This window comes from Onychomys torridus, chromosome 2, assembly GCF_903995425.1.
Source record: "Onychomys torridus chromosome 2, mOncTor1.1, whole genome shotgun sequence".
Taxonomy (NCBI): domain Eukaryota; kingdom Metazoa; phylum Chordata; class Mammalia; order Rodentia; family Cricetidae; genus Onychomys; species Onychomys torridus.
Window position 1 is genome coordinate 66,559,170 of NC_050444.1, and position 21,444 is coordinate 66,580,613.

Here is a 21,444-nt window from a genome sequence, read left to right on the forward strand (position 1 = left end):
TTTCTTTCTTTTTTTTTCCAAGATTTATTTAATTATGTATATGGTATTGTGTCTGCGTGTATCCCTGCAGGTCAGAAGAGGGCGCCATATCTCATTACAGATGGTTGTGAGCCACCATGTGGTTGCTGGAAATTGAACTCAGGACCTCTGGAAGAAGAGCTAGTGCTCTTCACTGCTGAGCCATCTCTCCAGCCCCTTGTTTTTTGTTTGTTTGTTTGATTTTTGCTTGTTTGTTTGTTTTTTGTTTTGTTTTTTGAGACAGGGTTTCTCTGTGTAGCTTTGGTGCTTTTCCTGGAACTTGCTCTGTAGCCCAGGCTGGCCTCGAACTCATGGAGATCTGCCTGTCTCTGCCTCCTGAGTGCTGGGATTAAAGGTGTGCGCCACCACTGCCCAGCAGTTTTTTTTTTTAAATAAGGACTGTAGGTGGAAGTTTCTGTGCCTCAGCCATTCCCAAATAATCACTCTGAAACTTAATATTAGTTATAAATGCTCGGTCAATAGCTCAGGCTTGTTATTAGCTAACTCTTACATTTAAATTAATCCATACTTCTAGTCTATGCTTTGTCATATGACTCATGGCTTGTTACCTGCTTCATCTGCATCTTCTGGTGTTTCTCCACTCCTCCCTTCTTCCTCCCAGCATTCCCAGTTTGGCTCTCCCATCTAACATTATCCTGTTTAGTTATTGTCCAGTCAGTTTGTTTATTAAACCAATCACAGCAACATATGTTTACACAGTATAAAGGAATATTTCACAGCAGAGGACACAGCATTGGGAGTGTAGGGAAGGAGATGTAGATTTGGGGGTGAGGGTAGGAAGGGGTAAATATGATCAAAATACATTGTGTGAAATTCTCAAAGAATTAAAAAAAAATAAAGAAAATACAGAAAGAAAGAAGGAAAGAAAAGAAGGAAGGAAGTCACAGAGCTGGAGTGATGGCTCAGTGGTTAAGGGCACCTGCTGCTTAATCATGAGGACCTGAGTTCAGATCTCAACACCCATACACTAGCCAGGCTTGGTCTTGGGTGTGTCTGTAACCCCAGTGCTGGAAGGAGAGGAGACAGGAGGGTTTGCTGGGGTTTGTACACTGCCTACCTGAGAAAGGCAAGCTCTAGGTTTGAAGATACCTGCTTCAAAGGAGTAAGACAACAAGTGATAGAGAAGGACCCTCAACATTTTCCTCTGACCTACACACACACACACACACACACACACACACACACACACACACACACACTATTGAGAGGAGCACAAGTATCTTTGGAAAGAATTTTCTTTCTTTCTTTTTTTTTCTTTGCCTCTCCTTCGTTATCCATATATGACAATTAGAGATTCTGCCATGGAGGTGGCTTCTTGAATGCCAGCAAGGTTGGCCAGGTTCCCGGAATAGCAGAAGCCAAGTGAGCCATTAACTACTGAAGCAAATACTCCACAATAGGCAGCAGGCTGAGGTGGGTGTCTGTGATGACTAGTGTTAATTGCCAACCTGACTAAATCTAGAATACCCGGGAGATGGGCCTCTGAGCACACCTGTGAGAGATTAGCTTGGTTCCATTAATTGATGGGAGAATCTATTGCAATTGTGGTGGGACCATTCCCTGGGTAGGGGAACCTGGGTGGGGGGTTGTATAAAGAGGAGAAAGTGAGCTGAGCAGTGGCAGGCACACACCCACTGCTTTGTTTCTTTTCTTTCTTTCCTTTTCTCTTCCTTCTTTCCTTCTTTTTTTCTTTTCTTTTTATTTATTTATTTAGCTAATTTTTGAAACATGGTTTCTCTTTGTAGCTCTGGACAGCCTTCCTGGAACTCACTTTGTAGCCCAGGTTGGTCAGCCAGATACAAAGGAAGCAAGATGACAAGGTGGAACTGAGAAAAGGTACCAAGCTACGTGGCTAAACATAATTAAGAATTATGGGTTAATTTAAGTGTAAGAGCTAGTTAGTAATAAGCCTGAGCTAATGGCCATGCAGTTCATAATTAATATAAACCTCTGTGTATTTATTTGGGTCTTAGTGGCTGTGGACCGGGTGGGACACAGGAAAACTTCCAGCTACAGTGATGGGCTAGCGTCTCAAACTGTGAGCTGAAAGAGCCTTCTCTAAGCTGCCTCTGCAGGTATTTATCACAGCCATAGAACTGAAAGGAAGACAGAGTCTCAGGGACCCATGGGAACGTGCAGCGTTGGCTGGCTGTGATGGTTGGTGAGGAATTGGGGAGTTTCTGCTGTACACACAGTTCTCTGTTCTCATAGAAACATAATGGTTTCACTGTGGAAAGGCTTCTAATATTTTCCTGCCATCATTCCTCAGTATGGAAGAATCAAATTAGGACTTTTTTTTTTTTACTGTATTGTGTTAGAATGTTGGATTTAAAAATTGCTATTTGAGTTACTGACTTGAGTTTCATAAAAATTGTTAAATAATCTGGGTTTGGTGGTGTTCGAAGCCAGCCTGTTCTCCATAGAGAGTTCCAGGCCTGTCACGGTGAAATAGTGAGACCCTGTCTCAAAAAATAAAAAAAGTTCCAACCATTTCTGAAATGGCCTAAACCTATCTTTGCATTTTGAAGCACACATCCATTAAAAGCAGTGTTCTTAGCTCTGATGATTATAAAAACAAAATATCAATGACTGAAATACAGATCGACAATGAAAAACTCTGAAGCTGCTGTGTGAGGACTCTGCAGCACCAGATACTTAGCCAAGGTAAATTCTGCTGGTAAAAATGAACAAGCACATTGCATTGTTGGTATGTTACAGTTGCTTCAATCCTTGATAGAAGATAAAGGTGTATGTATGCCAAAGAATTGCTTTAAACTAAATCTCTGATTCATTATCAGTACATGTTCGATTTGTATACTTTTTTTATTTACCTGTTACATGGGGTTGTGTAGAACTTTCTCTTGGGAAAAGGCATTGTGAGGAGAGAGCTGAAACCCTGCTTCACAAAACAGAAAAACGTCTGATGTCCCAAAGTGGATTTGAATCAGCACAGTGAAGAGCTTGGCTCTCCCACTCAGTCTTCAGACTTAACCTAGACCCCTTGCCCTTGTTTGAAATGATGCTGGCTGCCCTCAGGGGCTCCCTCTGACCATCCACTACTGTGAGCCACAGCAGAGTAGGCTGGTAGTACTCACACACCTGGGCGCGGGTCACAGGGCTGCCGCTCTGTAATGACCTCCAGGGTTCCAGGATGGACAGACACACTTGATGACCAGCAGGTCTCATGGTGATCCTGACACACACATATACAGCTGTCATGGCACAAGAGACACAGAGGCAAGGAGAAGCCCCTGCAACTCCCTCTCCTGCATAGTAACAGTTGCTGCTTTCCTCACAGATCCACGAAGAGACGCCACCTTTGCCTGCAGGATGTGTTTTCTCAGAAGGCAGCCTGCCTCCTGTGAGGAGAGTGGTGCCTTCTTTGAGCAGGTCTTGGCCATTCAAAGATCACCGTTCCTGTGTGAGGAGGTGAAAGCCTTCCTGCCCAGGTCGAGGAAGAGTTGGTGTCTTCCTTATTCTCAAGGCACTGTTGAGTATGGGTCTCAGTTCATTGCATGACAGCACACAGCATAATCTGTTCATTCATTCATTCATTTACTCTTTCTGTATTCAGCCAACTCTCTGGGGCCTGTCACAGCATGCCAAGCCTGTGTTGGGCACAGGGTTGGAGACACACACACTACATGATCTGTGCTCAAGAAGGTGACCCGAGGGATGGGCAGCATCATGAGTATTGTTAGTATTTTTTCTTTTTGGCTTTTCGAGACAGGGTTTCTCTATGTATATCCCTTGGCTGTCTCTGGAACTTGCTCTGTAGACCAGGCTGGCCTTGAACTCACAGAGTCTGCCTCTTCTTCCTAAGTGCTGGGATTAAAGGCAGAGTATTACTTTTTTGTTTGTTTTGAGACAGAGTCTCTTTACGTTGCCCTGGCTAGAATGCTCTGTGCCATTCAGGCTAGCCTTAAACTTACAGAGATCCACCTGCCTCTGTCTCTGAGTGCTAGGATTAAAGGCGTGTATCACTATGCTGGGCATTATTTTTTTTTAAAGAAATATGTCTTGTTATTGTTTTAATTTAATTTAATTTAATGTGTATGAGTATTCTACCTACATGTATGCATGTGTATCATGTGTGTACCTGGTGCCTTTTGGAATTGGAGTTTTGGATGGCTGAGTCATCATGTAGGTGCCAGGAACTGAACCCAGATCCTCTGCAAGAGTAACAAGTGCTCTTAATTGCCAAGCCTTCTCTCCAGCCCCCTATAAGTATTATTACAACAGAAAAATATTGGGGAAAAGAGAATGCAAAGTTACCTCCTCAAATGACAAAGTGTGAGAAGCTGTTTCCTGGGGTGTTGGGGGCAGGAGAAAAGCAGGAACCCCAGGTATCCAGAGCAGAAAGTGCGGGCCTGAGGACCACAGGGAGGAAGGCACAGCCAGGTATAGGGGAGAGGGTGGAGGAGGAAATGGGAGAGGCCTGGTGGGTCACAGTGTGTGTTACCTCAAAGTAAAGCCTTGGTGCTAAGAGGCCCACATTGTAGGGGCGGGGAAAGGGGCGGGGAAAGGGGTGGGAAAGGGGCGGGACTTGAGGAAAGCTCGTCCCCTAGTCCTAAAACAAGTCTTTACATGCCAGTGTGGGAGCATGATGCCTGAGCTATATACAGTGACCTATTTAATCGACAGTGTTCTGTGCAGAAATTATATGTCACCCATCCAGGCAGGTTCTGGTTACACTCTGCCTGTTGGTGGAATAGTTAGTCTTATATATGGAAAAGTTGTGAGTCTGGCCAGGCTAATCACCCTGAAAAGCGGCATTTAAGTTCAGCTCTACTTCACAGCATTACAAAACTTATGCATTAGGCAGTCTCCCCAAGCGTTATCTTCTACACGGTAGCATTGGGCAGAGAGGTGCTTTGTCCCACCCAGATCCATAGTCAGCTCTGTGTACATTTCACCCAATGAATGCCTACGACTTAAGAGACAAGGTGTTCCTCACCACCGGCCTGTCTTCTTGGCCACACTGTATGCTGCCCATGGAGACACGTCAGCGGCTTCCCTGTACACCTGGCATTAGAGAAAAGATCTATGTGATGGTGGTGGCAGATGCTATTATTTTAATATGTAGGTAACTGAAGGCCCATTTTTAAAAATGCCAGTTTTCTCTCTGTTCTAGTTAGCTTGAATGGTCAACTTGACACAGCCTCAGTTGAGGAATTGACTGGGTCTGACTGGCCTGTGGGCAAGTTTGGGTTGGGGAGGTTGTCTTGATTGTTAATTGATGTAGGATAGTGAAGCTCGCTGTGGGGAGCGCCATCCCTAGGCAAGTGGTCCTGCATTATATAAGAAAGCGAACTAAGAGTGAGCCCTGAGCAAGCAATGGCCAATGGCCGAGAAACTAGACCTTATCACCTTTCCTCCTGCACTCCATTGGGCTTCTACAGTTTCTGCAAGCAACTGACCTGGAAAAGCTCCACCGTGTGGACAAAGCTAGAATGACTTTTCTTCATGGGCTGGATGCTAGTTTCCTGTGATTAAGAGCCAAAGAGTTGGTCAGGGGAGAGAGATGTCCAGAGCTGAGTCTCCCCCCAAGTAATGAGGTGAGTGTAGGGGTCAGGGAAATCCTCAGAACCAGCAGAGGTACATAGAAGAGTCTTCACACACAACTGCTGATGCCTTACTCCACTGGGCAGGGAGGGATTTTTTCACGGTTGCTTAGTTTTCCTGAGAATAACTATAATTATAATTTATAAACAAAGAGGTAGCTGTGGCCACAGTTCTGCAGCCTGGGAAGTTCAGGAGCATGCTATCAGCATCTTCTCTGCTCTGGAGAGGGCCCATTACTACTTCAACTCATGACCTAAGGCAGAAGGGCAAGGGAACCTGTGTGACAGAGACATGGTCAGGAGACTTGCTTTACTTTCTTGTTTTCAGTTGTTGAGTTGGAGTCTCACATAGCCCAGGCTGTCCTAGAGCTCACTATGTAGCCAAGGATGACCTAGAACTCCGGATATTCCCACCTCCACCTTCCAAGTGTTGAGGTTACAGACCTGAGCCAACATGCCTTGTTTCTGGAGTGCTGGGCTAGAACCTGGGGCCCAGTGCACTACCACCTGAGCTACATCCCCAGCCAGGGACACATTTATAACAACCAGCCAAGGCAGGAAGTAACCCAGTCCTGTGCAGTGAAAACTCTCCTGAGAAAGGTATTAATTGGCCACCCCTCCTCCACATCCCCCATCATGTTCCACTCCCGCCCCACTCCCGAGTTTTGGAGAGACTGAGCCAGATTCAAACCATAGAAACCACACAGCTCTTAGGGCAGAGCATAAACCCAGGCCCTCAACCCTGCTTGGCAAAATTCACCGAGCTTTGCTCTCTTCCTGCATGCCTCTAGTTTAAGTGACTCTCTTGATTCTCTAAAAGTGACCTTCAAATGACTTCTGGCCCTGCTTCTCCCTATGGAGCCCATCACAGCCCATTTGTGGTGCTCATTTCTCCCTCATTCTCCATGTTCTGTCTGGGTAAAGTTGTAAAACTACCTTCTCTCAAGTGAGAGCCCTGTGCAAGCTAGGCTCCTGACCTACCCGGAAAGGAACAAACTGGACCTAGCAAGCATTTGCCTCAAGAACCAGCATAATTCACAGTACAGTTGCTTTATAATATTCATCACATGAATGAATGCCTGAATGAGAGAGGCAAGAGTCTGGCCCTCCACCTCAATGGCTTTTTGAGAGCCAAGCCTTCTCAGGACAGTCTGGAAGGATCAACATCCAGATTTTGAATGTCCAGATGGAAGGTCAGGCTTTATTTATTTATTTGGTTCCCAGGTCTGTTTTTGAAGGAACTTGAGCCAACTATTGTGGGAGCCCACAGAGGTTTCCTAGTAAGATCTGAGCTTGCTTTACCAGCATGGCTGCATAAGAGGATGATTGGACCACAGGCCTGGGCACCAGGTGTTTGGAATGGTCTACACTTGGTTATATCTAGCAAAGGGGAGGTCTTTTGCTTTGCCCCTTGGCACTGTTATAAAAAGCCCTTTTCAATAAAGTTCTGGGCCGGTGGATAAGGATCCAGACCCTCCCAATGCTGTCCTGTGTTTCTATCTGTCTCTCTTCCTCCTCTATATTTCTATCTAAATCTCTTATCCCTCACCCCTCAAGAGTATCCTGGTCCTGGTCGTCCACAAACTATAAATTCTTTCTTAAAGAGAGGAAAGCAGTCTTTAGTCAAGGGTCATCCCCAACCCCAGGAAGCACTTAGGGTCACTCAGTGATAAAACCACACCAGCTCTCCCAGATACCCAAGTTCGTTTGTTCCCGAACTTAATAATTAAGCTGTATTTCTACAGAAGAAATAGAGGTTTCCTATGACAGGGTTCTGACTCTCAGGAAGCAAGTGCGGCCATTGTGACACACTGTTCAGTTTCCTCCCGTGGCCTCACTCACACTCTGACCCCTGATAAGCACAGGGATCAAAGACAGTGACTTCTTTACTGGGTCCTGGCGAATTCCATCAATGCTGTCTCCTCACTCTGCCCATGGGCAGCACCCCTCCGCTGGGATCTCTAGGGGAGTGCCACAGGGTTCTTCTCTGTACAATACTTTTGCTTGTTTTTTAAATCTAGAACCTGAACAAACTACTGGGCAGTGGTGGCACATGCCTTTAATCACAGCACTCAGAAGGCAGAGGCAGGTGGATCTCTGTGAGTTAGAGGCCAGCCTGGTCTACAGAGTGAGATCCAGGACAGCCAAAGTTACATAGAGAAAACCTGTCTCAAACAAAAACAAAACAAAAAACCAAACCAAACCAAACCAAAAACAAACAAAACCAAAAAAAGAAAAACAGAAACTGTGCAAACTTAGACGCTTCAGCTATCCCAAAGCTGGGAAAAAGAATCAGTGTTCATAGGCTGGCATTCTGGAGAGAAATCAACTGGGGAAATAGCTTAGCCACATCTCAACTTCTAGGCTTGGACTCAACATAGAATCTTCAAAAAAGGCAAGAACGCCTGAGAGAGTGTGGAGAGGGACCACAGGGTGCATGCCAGATTCTCAGACATGGGACCTTGTTACTCCAGATGGCATCCCCCTGAACTTACTTGCCTGCCTGGGAACAGATGTCTTAGCTTCTCGGCATCAGTGGCTGCCTTCCCATCACCCCCTGGCCCAGAGACAATTCAACAACGACCTTTTGTTGAGGGTGTGAGGAGAGTGGTAAAGGTCATTGAGAGTGGAATGCATCCACTTGCAGCCTGGCCAGGAGATGGGACGACCCTCAGTGGGCACCTCCAGAAGAGATGGCCTCTAAGTGCCTACCAGAGAGCTGGGGTCCTTGCCTTTGAGCTCTGGGCACACATACCGGAGAACTGCCATTCTAGGGGAGCAGCAGTGGGCTCCCAGGAAACGCTGCACATGCCTCTGTGTGTGCAGGAACCTGGCAGAGAGCTGAATTGCGCTGAGCCTGCCTGTGTTCCTTTCCATCTTTCAAGTCCGTCTTGACAGCAAGCATTTGTGGAGCCTCTTCTGTATCCCAAACATTGATTCAGATCTGGTCATGTGGCTGAACCACTCCCATCAAGCAGGAGCCCGGGACTTGGTCACCAGTATCTGAGGAGTGACTGGGTGCCCAGCTGGTTAGGTTCACCGGGTGGCAGGTACTCTCTGAAACATGCTCAGTGTCTTATTAACCCAGGTGCAGCTCATCTTCAGATGGGCTCAGCAGATGGACACGGTGGTTTACCTAGTAACAGGCTTCTTAATGGTGGAGCTGACTCCTAAGACCACACTCCAAAGGACCACACCCACCAGCGTTCCATACATTCAGAGGACTCACCTGTATGACGGGAGATGAATGTGGCCCACGCCAAGAAGACGGCATAGCAGGCCTGGGTAGGGATGTTGCAGGCAGGGGTAGAGTTATCAATGCATGAAACCATTGTCTGGGGGCATCAGTGGCCACTACTCACTGCCTCCCCTCCCACCATAGCTGATGAGACTGCCGGGGTAGGCTCTGAGCTCAGACGCCAAAGCATGAGCCCTTGGTATCTAGAATGTGACTGTCTTTGGAGACGGGTCCTTTAAGGAAGTCATTAAGCTAACCTGAAGCCTCATTCTTAAAATAGGGGACTTGGGCCCTAGGGTGTTGCCAACACCCTCTGTACTCCAAGAAGTGTTAGAGAGGGTCAGGTGAGCTGCTGTGACAAGTCAGCCCCATGTGTCATAGGCTACTGACAAGCCAACTTTATTTTGCCTGGGCTAGACTGTGAGGGGCCAATGTTCTTAGTGTGGTGACTCAAGGACTGTGAGTCCCCTCCCATGGGAAAGGGACAGTGGCAGACTCCCTCAGCCCTTCAGCACACTCTAGAGGGGGACAGTTGTGGAATAGTGTCTTAACTAGGCAAAGATGTGTTACATATGTTTATGCTGGGGAATATTTAACTATTGAAGGTGTGTTACATTTGTTTTTGCTGCCTTTGTTAACAATGTAAAGATGTGCTACATTTGTTTTACCTTGCCTGCACCTGATTGGTCTAATAGAAAAGCTGAACAGCCAATAGCTAGGCAGGAGAGGGATAGGCGGGGCTGGTGGGCAGAGAGACTAAGTAGGAGAAACCTAGGTTTGGGAGAAGGAAAGGGATATGTCTGGGGCCAGAAGCCAGACAAGGAGAGAGCAGAAAATAAGGTATACAGAAAGAAAGAAAGATAAAAAGCCCCGAGGCAAAAACATAGATGAAAAGAAACAGGTTAAGTCATGAAGAGCATGGTGGTGCACGCCTTTAATCCCAGCACTCCAGAGCCAGAGCCAGGCTGATCTCTGTGAGTCTACAGAGTGAGATCTAGGACAGACACCAAAACTACACAGAGAAACCCTGACTCAAAAGAAAAAAAAAAGCTAGCAAGAAATGAGTATAAGATAGGGCTAGGGCTAATAAGACCAATATTAAGTCTCCATGTCCTGGTTGGTGGCCTAAAAGAAAGCCTGGTACAGGGGGCACTCAGCCTTCCTGCCCCCACCCCACAAGAATCTTTGTTGGGTGTTTGCCCCTAGATGCCAGTGTGGCTGGAGCCTGGCCTTGCAGGGAGGGGGTTAAAGAGAGCCACCAAGTAGCAGCCTTACTTTCTGCCCAAGGAATGGCCTGCCCAGGGATGGGGCAGCTAGCAGGCTCTGCCATGTGACTGGGGGTCCATTTTGAACTTGTCCCTGCTCACTTCTCCAAGCAAGAGGCCAGGTGCCCGCCCGTGTCCAGGAGAACCTCTAAGCCAGCGATCCTGGTTTATGGCCCGGAGGCAGAGTCCTAGTTTATTACCTAGAATATTTTTTTATAGCTGGCCAAAGGCACAGAGCTGCCCAGCAAAGCCTCCACATACCGCTGGGAGGTGGGTGGTCCTGGGACCACAGCTGGGGTGAAGGGGACAGCAGGGGGCCCCAGGAGGAGACAGTAGAAGAGAGGTGGGAAAAGAAGCCAAGGGGCAAGAGGTGTTGTGAAACCAGGAAGAGAACTGCCACCTGATTTCACTCCCAGGTAAATGTTTGACTGAATGTTTGCCTTTTCTCTGACTTTTGGGTCTACTAATCGAACTGGGCAGAATGCTAGTTCATGGGAAACCATCATAAGCAAGAGCCTGAGAAACAAGAAGCATCCACGGGCAGTGGCATCCACAGGCAGCGGCATCCACAGGCACGCCACCCACAGTAGCACTCTTCAGCAAGATGCTTGCAGCCAGCACAAGGTGAGCGGCAGAGGCTGAGATGGGACATTCCAGACAGCCAGGTCCTCTTTGCTCTTTTGATGTTGCTGATTAACAGACACTGGAGAAAGGCATGGACTGGCTAATTTGCAGGCAGGCAGACACAGAAAAGGGAGAACTGTAGTAGTTTTCCTCCATGGCAGCTCAGAGCCACGGTGAGTGGGTAGAGCCCAGGTAAGGACTCACAGGCTCCTAACTTGGAATCCTGTCTCTACGGTTTCTCATTATGGTTTCTTTACCTATTACTCTGGTGTAAAACTCCCTGCCCTCCCTGCCCTCTTTAATCAATGTTTTATAGTTGTCCACATTTATGGCGTATACTTTGAAGTCTTGATATGCATATGGCACACTGATTTGACCTCAAACATTTATCATTTCTTTGTGATAAGACTCCCTCGCTCTGCATTTTGAAGTATGTAGCTGATACGTTAACTCTAGTCACTCTTTGGGGCCACGAAACAGTGGCACCTACTCCTCATAACTGTAACTCTAACTCTAACTGTTTCTAGCCGTGGCTAGCCGCTCCTTGCCAGCCTCCTCCTCCCCCCTCCCACTGCTGTCCTGCCCTGTGCTTGTGTGAGTCAGCCTTTTCTACACACCGATATGAACGAGGTCATGCTGTGTTTGTCTTTCTGTCCCTGGCTCATTTCACGCCCTGTAATGTCCTCCAGAGTCATCTGTTGTCTCAGATGACAGGAGTGTCTTCTTTATTTGAAGCTAAGTAGTATTCCATCATACGGATGTACCGCATTTTCTTCGTCTCCTCGTCCACTGTGGGACCCCCAGTGGAGTCCATATCTTGGCTATTGTGAATATTTACTAGAATAAACAAGGGTTCGGGTGTCTCTTGGACATACTAGTTCATTTCGTTTGTCTGTTTTCTCACCAGTGGGATGGTGGACTCCTAAGGAAGCTGTATTTTTGGTTGTTTTAGAGTCTGTCCATGCCATTCCCCATGACGGTTGTGCTGATTACCCCGAGTGAGTAAGAGTCCTTCCTCCTGGCCTCAGCAGCGCTTGTTCCGCTGTCTGGCTGAGAAGAGCCATTCTGCCAGGGGTGGGTGAGCTCACAGTCCTGAGAGGATCAGAGAGCTGGAACGGGAAGAATGGAGGATCAGGGAAGTCCCTCCCAGGTGGGGAACCAAGATTTTCACTCTGACCTGGAAACATGGCGGATGAAGAACAGAAAACAGACCCCCTGCCTTCTGGGGGCACAGGATCTGCTCAGAATGTTGAGGGCTCCCAAAGAAGACAGGAGAGAGGGGAGCCATGGGGACAAAGAGGGCATGGTGAGTGTCACCTAGAAAAGCAGGGCAGGTAGACCGAGCAGGCTGAGTATCTCTGGATGTGGGAAGGGAGCAGTGTGCTGGAGAGCCCAGGAGAAGCTGTCCCACTCTCCCCATATCCCCAGTGGGGCTCTGCGGTCAGGAGAGAAGGGAGAGGCTGAGGTGACAGGGGCCTGATGCCATCAGCTGTGAGTTTCTAGAATGGTCCCTCTGGTCCGTGTGGAGGATGGGTTGAGATGGGGCAGGAGGCTACTCTATGGTCTTAGTGAAGGTGGATGACAGCCTGGGTTATGGGCATAGACAAAGATGAATGGATTTCATGAGGATGGAGGAGACAGCTGGAGTCACGCTGGGGCTGTGATGTGGCCTGATGGGGCGCCTGGAGCCACCACTGCCGTGATGAAGACTTCAGATGAGCTGGTTAGAGGGCTGTGCAGTTGGGGCAGGCTGACCTGTGGTTCCGTGGGACACTGCTCCCTAGGAGGCGGGCAGCTGTGGTGGAGGCTGTGCTGAGGAGACCATCTGGTGCCAGTTGTCACGCCCTCTTGACCTTACAATGTCCGTCTTGTCCCCAAGAGCTTCATTCAACCACAGTCTCCTTCCTGGCTATGAACCAGCCAATCAGGGCCCTTCTCACTGGAGGCTCGGGCCTGAGCATGCTGCTCAGGCTTTTCTCCAAACATAGAACACAGGGTCATTTCCCCTTTGAGAACCCTGGCCACAAACTCTCTACCAGAATCTTATGCCCATGTGTCTGACTATTCTTCCCAACCGGAAAATTGACCAAGTGTTGGACTTTCAACTCTGCTACCCAGTGGCACTTCGGGCTTTTCCTCTGAAGTTTGCTCTGTGTGTGTATGTGTGTGTGTGTGTGTGTGTGTGTGTGTGTGTGTGTGTGTGTATGGGGGGGGTGCTGTAGAAGGGGCTAGAGCATCTACCTGCCCTACATACAGCATATGGTGAACGGTCCTCTTTATTGTTGCTTCCATTGGGTGGAAGGACATGAGGTTGAGTGCTGCTGAGTTGGGCAGATGGTAGCAAGGGCTGGAGAGACGGCCCAGTGGGTAGGACCACACTCCTCTCCTGCACAGGACCTAGGTTCAGTACCCAGCACCCGTGTCCAGTGTCTCACAACTATCTGTGACTCCAGCTTCAGGGATCTGAATTCTCTTATGGCTCCTTGGACACCTGTACATATGTAGACACACACACACACACACACACACACACACACACACACACACAAAAAAAAAAAAAAAACCAGACACACACATGATAAAATAAATATTTTTTAATAACTTTCCTTTTTCCCCAATTTTCTTTAATCTGTATGGGTGTTTTGCTGCAATTATGTCTGTATACCATGTCTATGCCCTGTGCCTATGGAGGCCAGAAGAAAATATCAGATCCCCTGGAAGTGGAGTTACAGAAGGTAACTGTCATGTGGGTACCGAGAATTGAATCCAGGTCCTCCCAAAGAGCAGCCAGTGCTCTTAACCCACAAGCGATCTCTCTGTCCCTTTAAACAAAGAATGGTAGGGAGTAGAAATGGACCCCTTCCTTTTTTTACCCCAACCCCCTTTTCCCATGATGGCTGCTCTGGGCTTTTCAGACACGTATAAAACCAGCCACGCATGCTCCTCAAGGAAAGGCAGCAACCAGGAGCTGGCCATGGCCAGCCAGGAATGAACTCTAAATAAGTAGAGAGGTGGGGGCAAGAAGAAAGCAGAGGTCTGCACAGAGAGAAGATAAGGGGCCATGGAGAAAACTGAAAGGAAGCAGGGTGTGTATGTGTGGGCCCTTGTAATCTTTCTCCTGATTCTTAGGAGCCGTTTCCCAGGGACCAGCTGAGAGCAGAGGGTCTCTGAGCCTCAGGAGCCCTAGCAACTGCAGCAGAGCTGTGGTGACACAGGACCATTTCCCTTGTGTGGCTTCTTTGATAGAAGAGGCTGGCAGCTCAAGGGGGCAGCTGGGACATCCGAGCACAGGTGTCCTGCTCTGGCTACATTGCTGGATTGGTCGTGGGACCAACACCCTGGCTGTTAACGAAGTGGGAACTGCAATCTACCTCATGGCAAGAGGCCCAGGCCAGGGAGCCCCCGATACTGTCGCCCTGTGACAGTGACTCACTGGGCAGAGGAGGGGAGGGGTCAGAAGGCTGATCCTGGGAGGAAGAGCACTCTCAAGAGAGTTGGCCAAGTGCTCTGGGGTCTCGGGAAGCTGCTCAGCCTTTGGAGTCCCCTTCAGCTCTCCAAACAGCAAAGCTAACTAACTAGCTAACTAACTAACTAACTAACTAACTAACTAACTAACGAACTAACTAACTAACTAACTAGCTTTTCTCTTCCTCCTCCTCTTCCACTCCCCTGCCTCCTTCGTTTCTCTTCAATTTTTGAAGACAGGGTCTCACTCTGTAGCCCAGACTAGCCTCGCATCCAATATATAGCCTAGGCTGGCCTCTAACTCCCCCGTAATCCAGCCCCACCCCTCTTTGATAGCAGGGTGAAGATGCCCAGCTGGAGGAAACCTGTTTATCCTCAGGCTGCCCATAGCAGAGGAGGAGTGGAGAAAGGGGAGCCGAGGGCTTGGAGGTGGACCTCAAGTCAGAGGCTAGCCTGGGCTACAGAGAGAAACCCTGTCTCAATGCCACTCCCTCCACACTCCCACTCCCCAGAAAACCACCCCAAACTAAAACAAGCCTCACAGGGGCTTGGATTGCAGAGACCACAGTGTTGGGATTCTGGGAGCTGAGTGGAGGAGGTGGATGAGGAGGTTTCACAGTTGGGGGGCTCTTCCTCCCTTCCCTCTCCCCTTCTTTCTCCTTCCCACCCACTCCCCTCCTGTCTCCTCCCGTCCATTACCTCCCTTCCTCTTTCCTCAGTGGCCACACGAATTCCCACCAAGGGTCATCTGCACCCTTACCAGCACTAACTGCTCAGGGGCGCCCCACACTGGTTAGCATTGGTAACTGTTGCCCACTTTTTTTTATTTTAAGAAATGAAAGTTCAGATCATTTGCCCATTCTGAATTATAAGTTGTTTTTTTTTTCAAGTATCATTTTCCCTTTGTTACTGGCTCACTTGCTGGTTTTCAGACCTTGCTGTTCACACATTTCTCTCTCTTTTTAATTAAATATATTTATTTATTAAAATTTTTCCCATTTTACATACCAACCCCAACATTTCTCTTTTTTTTATCTGACTTCTTTTCCCCTTACACTGGCCATATGTTGGGGTGCCCAGATCTTTCTACCACGTAACCTTCTAGTGCTCTGCTTGCAGTCTGTTCACGGTCTGCTCGTGGTCTGCTCGTGGTGTCTGTTCAAACTCCTCTGGTTGCTGGCACTGAATTTTTAACTTTCTTACTCTCAACTCCACTCCTGCTCAGTTACAATTATTATTTATCTTTATCTTCCAAATGTGGACACCTTCCTTTTTCTAGGCCATGCCCAAAGGCAGGGGTACAGCTGCCAGAGGCATGCTGGGAGATGAGTCATGACGGGCTCTTTACACAAAAAGAGACATAGCTGTATGTGAGTTCGTTATAGATTATACTGATACAACAGATAGGCACACAGCATACACAGGGTTGTAAATACTCCCTGCTCCGTCTCCAGTTCCACAGAGCCAGCTGGTTGTCTCAGAATGCCAGCGTGATCTTTGCTGATCCCTTGTCTCCGGACAAGCCTTGGACTGCAGCTGGTCAGTGAGGCCGGTTTCGACATGAGTGGAGGTGGACGCTTCATTTACACGAATGGATTGGACAAATGGACAGGAACCAAGAAGATACCAGTGAGAAGGCCCTGCTCCCGCCATGATAGAAATTACTTCCTGTTCCATCCGTGATAGAAACTGCTTTTTGTTAAGCCATAGATAAGAGTTTTTGAATCTTGGCAGAACAGTACCTCAAAAGAAAACAAATCATTTTTGGGCAGCTCACAAAGTAGAGCTGTAAGTATAACAGGCTTGGGACTAGAGAGACAGCCCAGCCATCATGGGCACTGACTTCTCCTGCAGAGGACCCAGGTTCACTTTTGGCATGGTGACTCATAACCTTCTGTTATTCAGGTTCCAGGGGACCTGATGACCTCTTCGGGCCTAGACATACATGCAGACAAAACATCTATACACATACACTGAAAAGAAAGAAATCTTAAAAAGGAAAATAACAGATTAAAACATCTGCATTATAGACATTGTCTCTATCATTTTTAGTCTTTCCATAGAACAGTCAACTCAGCCCTGATTGGCAGCAATCACTGGATTCCTGCCTTGGCTGATTCCAAGCCTGAAAGGGTCAGGAAGGCAGTATCCGCAGTGCAGATGGGGGTGTACTCCCCAGGACGGAGGCATTTCCAGTCTTTATTACTTACCCCTTTAGTGTAACTTCTTTAATCTTTTCTGGTGAATTTTTGACAATGTTGTTTAATAACTACCACGTGGTGTTCCTCATGGTGACGGCTGGGCCTGTCAGACCCAAGCCAGCCTTGGCAACACCTGTGCCATCACACACACATCACATTTTCTTTATCCATTTGTCTGTGAATTCCCTGTCTTAGCTACTGCAAATAATTCTACAGAGAACATGGGAACAAACTTTATTTCTTTTCCTTTGGATGTGCACACTCAGGAACGGTGTCATGCTTAGTCAGCTTGTTTATTTTTAGACAGGGTCTCACTATGTAGCCCTAGTTGGCCTAGAACTCACTACATAGATCGAGCTAGTTTCTAACTCACAGAGACCCACCTGCCTGTGCCTCCTGAGTGCCGGGCTTAAAGGAGTATGCCACCATGCCCATTTCTATGCTTAGATTTTGAGGACCTGTAGCAGGAATCTTAAAAGGTACTTGTTAATGAAATCAAACCTGAGGCCAGTTATTGGAGTGACCCCAGATATGTTTATTTTGGGGAACACACAATATTTCAGGGAACACAATACCCACCACAAGGACCCCCATGCTGTTTTACCCAGTGGATACACTAATTTGTATTCCTACTAACACTCAGTATTACCCTCTCTCTACGGCCTCCCCAGCCCCGTTATTTCCTGCCTTGTGGGTGCTCAGGGAGGTTCCACGCTGGTTAACACACCAGTGGCCCACTCACATCTTCTTTAGAGAAATGAAAGTTCAGGAGGTTGGAGAGATGGCTCAGCAGTTAAAAGCACTAACTGCTCTTCCAGAGGACTCGGGTTCGATTCCCAGCACCCACATGGTGACTTGCAAACATCCTCCAGTTCCAGGGGCTCTGACACCCTCTTCTGACCTCTGCTGACACCAGGCAGGCACACAGTATACTTACAGACCTGCAGGCAAAGCAAAGTAAAATAAATACATCATTTCTAAAAAGAATGAAAAATCAGGTCACTTGCCATGTTTAAATGCCCTTTCCCCCTCCACTAGCAGCTTACTTACTAATTTTCAGATCTGCCAGTCTGTATTTCTTATGTTGACTTTGTTTTCTTTCTCTTCCTGGTCGTTGTTGGTGTGGCTGGTGGCTGAACTTTTTCTTTCCTATAACTTTGTACTGTACTGTACTTTCTGCCCTTCTGTTCTGGTGGCCTGCCACTGAATTGTTACTCTGCTTATCTAGAAGTTTGTTTTTATCTAAGTCATAAAGGGAGGAGACAGAGTCTGGACTCCCATGTAAACGGGAGAGCAGAGCCAGCCATCTGTTGTCTCTCCCTGCCCTCCAAGTGGATGTCATTCGTGCTTGAGTTGATGCGGGCTCAGACATCCTATCCCGAGGTACTTACCTGGCTCCTGACCATGTTTGCCTATTCTCCTGCTCTTCTCGCTTTTAAACCCGTCTTCATAGGTTCATTTTTTTCTTATTGTCCTAGAATTTTCTCTAATTTTTTTTTCAGACAATTTATAAGGGAAAGTATTTTTCAGTTCTTGTGTTTATAAATATGCATTGACTACATTATTAAATGGAATGTTACATGTGAACACATTTGGTATTTATATATTTAAATAAATGTTTACATATTCAAATCCCCGGGGCTGAGAGAGAACTGCGTTTTGCCAATCCCTTGGCATTCTTCTGATTTTCCTTGGAGGCCACGCCCTCTAGCGTTCACTCCAGAGAGGGCATGTGTTCCCTCCACGTCCTCAGGAGGAAGTGAATAAATAGTGTTCACTGAGTCCTTGGCGTGGGGCGGGGCAGGGGTGGTGATGGTGGTGGTGGTGATGGTGGTGGTGGTGATGACAGTCTTTTCTTGCAGTGTCCTGTGTTTTGAGTGGGTGCTCATGTGTGCTTGAGAGTCCCACGGAGTATGTGCTGCCTGTGTTGGGAGCCTGGCCGTAACGGATGCCGGGTGTGGTTCCAGGCTGGCTTTCCCTGGGGGAGGGGAGAGAGAGTGTCCTGCTAGCCGCAACCCTTCAGTGGCTGGCCTGTGAAGCTCCAGGCTCCCTCCAGTGCTACTCCTGATGCGGTCGCTGCCCTTCTCTCTGTGACCCGTGCATTCTACACTGGAGATGTAAATGTGTTGTCCCTCACTGGCAGCGCCAAGGGTTTGATACTTGGGCTGAGCCACCCTGTCTTTACTGCTCCTTTGTAAGCCCCATGTCAGCGCCCTGTGCCTGTTTCCAGATACACTCCGCTCTTGCTCATTGCATCCTCTCTCTCTCTCTCTCTCTCTCTCTCTCTCTCTCTCTCTCTCTCTCTCTCTCTCTCTCTCCACATACGTGTCGTCATCCTGAGTCTGTGGCAGTCAGAGGACAAGTTGTAGTCATCCAGTCTCTCTTTCCACCACGCATAGGGACTGAACTCAGGCTGCCAGGCTTGGTGGCAAGCCCCTTTGCCAGTGGAGTCACTCACTGGCCCTGCTCTCACTTCTTGGGTGGGTATGGAGCTTCCTCCATGCCGTCTCACACTCTACGGTCCTGTTGGCTGTTGCTCTTTGATCTTGTCTCAGCTCTGATCGGTCCCTTTTTCTTTCAATAACGGCTTCTTCTCTCCCTGCCCCCGATCCTTCCTTCCCACCATGGAAGGGTTTTGTGTGAGATAGAGAGACTGATGCATGGGTTCAGCTTACCTTCTTTTCTTTGGGAGCTGAGGATCGAACCCAGGGCCTTGCGCTTGTTAGGCAAGCGCTCTACCACTGAGCTAAGTCTCCAACCCTCAGCTTACCTTCCTAACTAAGAGCCAAAGTGGAACACTTCTGTCTTACTCCTCACTGCATGAGCCCCGCCCTGTGATAGCCAGGGGTTTTGGATCTGTGGTGAAATCAGCATAGGCTGCTAGGATTTTAAAGAATTCCAGGGGCTGTGTGTGTGTTCGTGGTCTCCCCTGAGACCTCTGAGGGACAGGATACAGCCGAGGAAATGTCTGGCTGGGTGTACTGGAGTCAGGAATGGTAAGAGTAAAGATCAGAGGGGCGATGGTGTGATGGGCCATGGGTGGCAGGAGCAAGGTGTGATGGAGCCTAGAAAAGAGAGAATCCCTGACAGGGAAAGCTGTCCTGTGTTTCTGCCTTGAGATCCCACCAGCCTTGTCCTGCACACGGAGGACATACATGGTGTGTAGTCAAATGGCTTCCTCCTGCCCCAGCAGCTCACTGGTGTTTCTGACCTTGTCTGTGAAAAACCAGGTCCACAGACTGACTTTCTGGGAAATTAATGATGCTAAGGTCTCAGTCTTCTTGCCTATACAAGGCCCTTCCAAGGCTCTGAGAAGGTAGAAAGGGCTCTGATTAAGGGATTTCATGGTCATTAGTTTTCCTTAAAATGTGAAAAACTCAGGCATTTCTGTAGTGTTCTGTAAAAAGAACACCCCCCAAACCCAAATCTCCTATGACTGTGTCGTCCAGAAATGCATGGGAGTCTTAGCGTCAGCTCCAGGGATGCTGGATAGATCATCAGAGCAATGGATGACAGCAGTCCTTTTGGGAAGACAGGGAGTGAGCAGGCTGGGTGGTGGGAAAGCAAACTCCTGGGCAATTCTGCAGACTGGAGGCAGTGCTGTCCCAGTGACTGATGACATGACCCTGACTTATGGCTGTTTTCCAGGACCAGGCAGCTCAATGTCACCTGTGACAGCTCAGTGGACAGGGAGGTCTTCCTCCATTACTCCCTCATCCCATCAGTAAGTATGGGAGCCCAGGGGAGAGGATACGGAGCCAGAGGCGGCAAGAGCGAGGGTGCAGTGGGGGAGGGGAGTTTGGGATGCTCTGCCACACAGCTTTTGGGCAGGCCTGCATCACTCAAGGGAGAGAGCAAATGGTTTTCCTTCCAGAACCCCTTCTCAGTTTTCTACAGTGTGCCTCCAAACACACAAAAGAAAGCACTGAGGGTCCAAGAGTCGGGGACATGGGACTTTTGGTTTCCTTTCTTCCTTTTTTGTGCATGTGTGTACAGGTGTACATGAACATGTGTGTGCATGCATGTGGAGGCCAGAGGCTATCCAGGGTATTGTTCCTCGGGTGCAGTTCACCTTTGGTTTTTGTGTTTCATTTTTAAAATGAATTTACTTATTTATGTTTTGTCTGCATGTATGTCAGCACACTATGTGCATGCCTAGTATCCTTGGATGCCCTTGAACTGGGGTTACAGATGGTTGTTGTGAGGTACCATGTGGGTGCTGGGGATTGAACCTAGGTCCTCTGGAAGCAGGCAGTGTTCTTAACTGCATCCTCTCTAGCCCTCACCTTGTTTTTTTGAGACAGAGTCTCTCACTGAGACCTGAGGCTTGGTGATTAAACCAGAGTGACTAGCCAACCAGCACACGGGAATGCTTGCTCTACCTCCCCAGTCTTGGGATTATAGATGGAAGCCACCACATCTGTTTGCTTGTTTGTTTTAATGTAGATGCCAGGGATCGAACTCAGGTCCTCATGCTTGGGCAGCAAGTGCTTTCCTAAGCTCTCTCCTCAACGCCCAGAAAGGACTTTCCTAAGGAAGTAAAGATTGAGTTAAGGTCACCTTGGAAGATGGAGTGAAGAACATTCCAGAGACAGGGAAAGCCTGTGCAAAGGCCCTGTGGAGGGTAGAGGGATGCAAAGTGGAGAAACTGAAAACCAGTGGAGAACTGAGAGGTGGGAGTCTAGGGGCCTATGGAGGAGGGTTGAGCCAGGAGTGTTGAAAGCTCAAGCCAGTCTGGGCTACAGAGTGAGTTCAAGACTCTTCTAAACAATCTGATGAGACGTAAGAGCCCACCTTAAACAAGTAAAAAGAGGACTAGGCAGGTAGTTGGTGGTAAAGCACTTGCCCAGTGTGTGTGGGACCCTAGAGTCAGTGTGGGAAGGAGGCGGGAGGGGAGAGAGTTCCAGGTTTGGGGTGGATGAAGGAACAGGGCGATAGGAACATGGTGAGTTTCGCCTAAAACATGCTGAATTTGAGAAGTTTTCAACAGAAGTGCCAGCTGGGGAGCCTGACAGATCTGGAGCTCCTGGGTCAGCAGGGCGGGGCCT

General features: G+C 48.2%; 1 protein-coding gene across 1 annotated transcript in view; it reads left to right on the forward strand.

The window, feature by feature from the left end:
* The first annotated feature begins 10,710 nt into the window (after nucleotides 1-10,710).
* Nucleotides 10,711-21,444, forward strand: part of LOC118577177 (stimulated by retinoic acid gene 6 protein-like) — a 41,612-nt gene continuing 30,878 nt past the window's right edge. Inside the window, exons 1-2 of the mRNA XM_036177251.1 lie at nucleotides 10,711-10,730; nucleotides 20,045-20,120. Of these exons, the coding sequence (XP_036033144.1) occupies nucleotides 10,711-10,730; nucleotides 20,045-20,120 (96 nt within the window). The remainder of the gene's footprint in view (nucleotides 10,731-20,044; nucleotides 20,121-21,444) is intronic.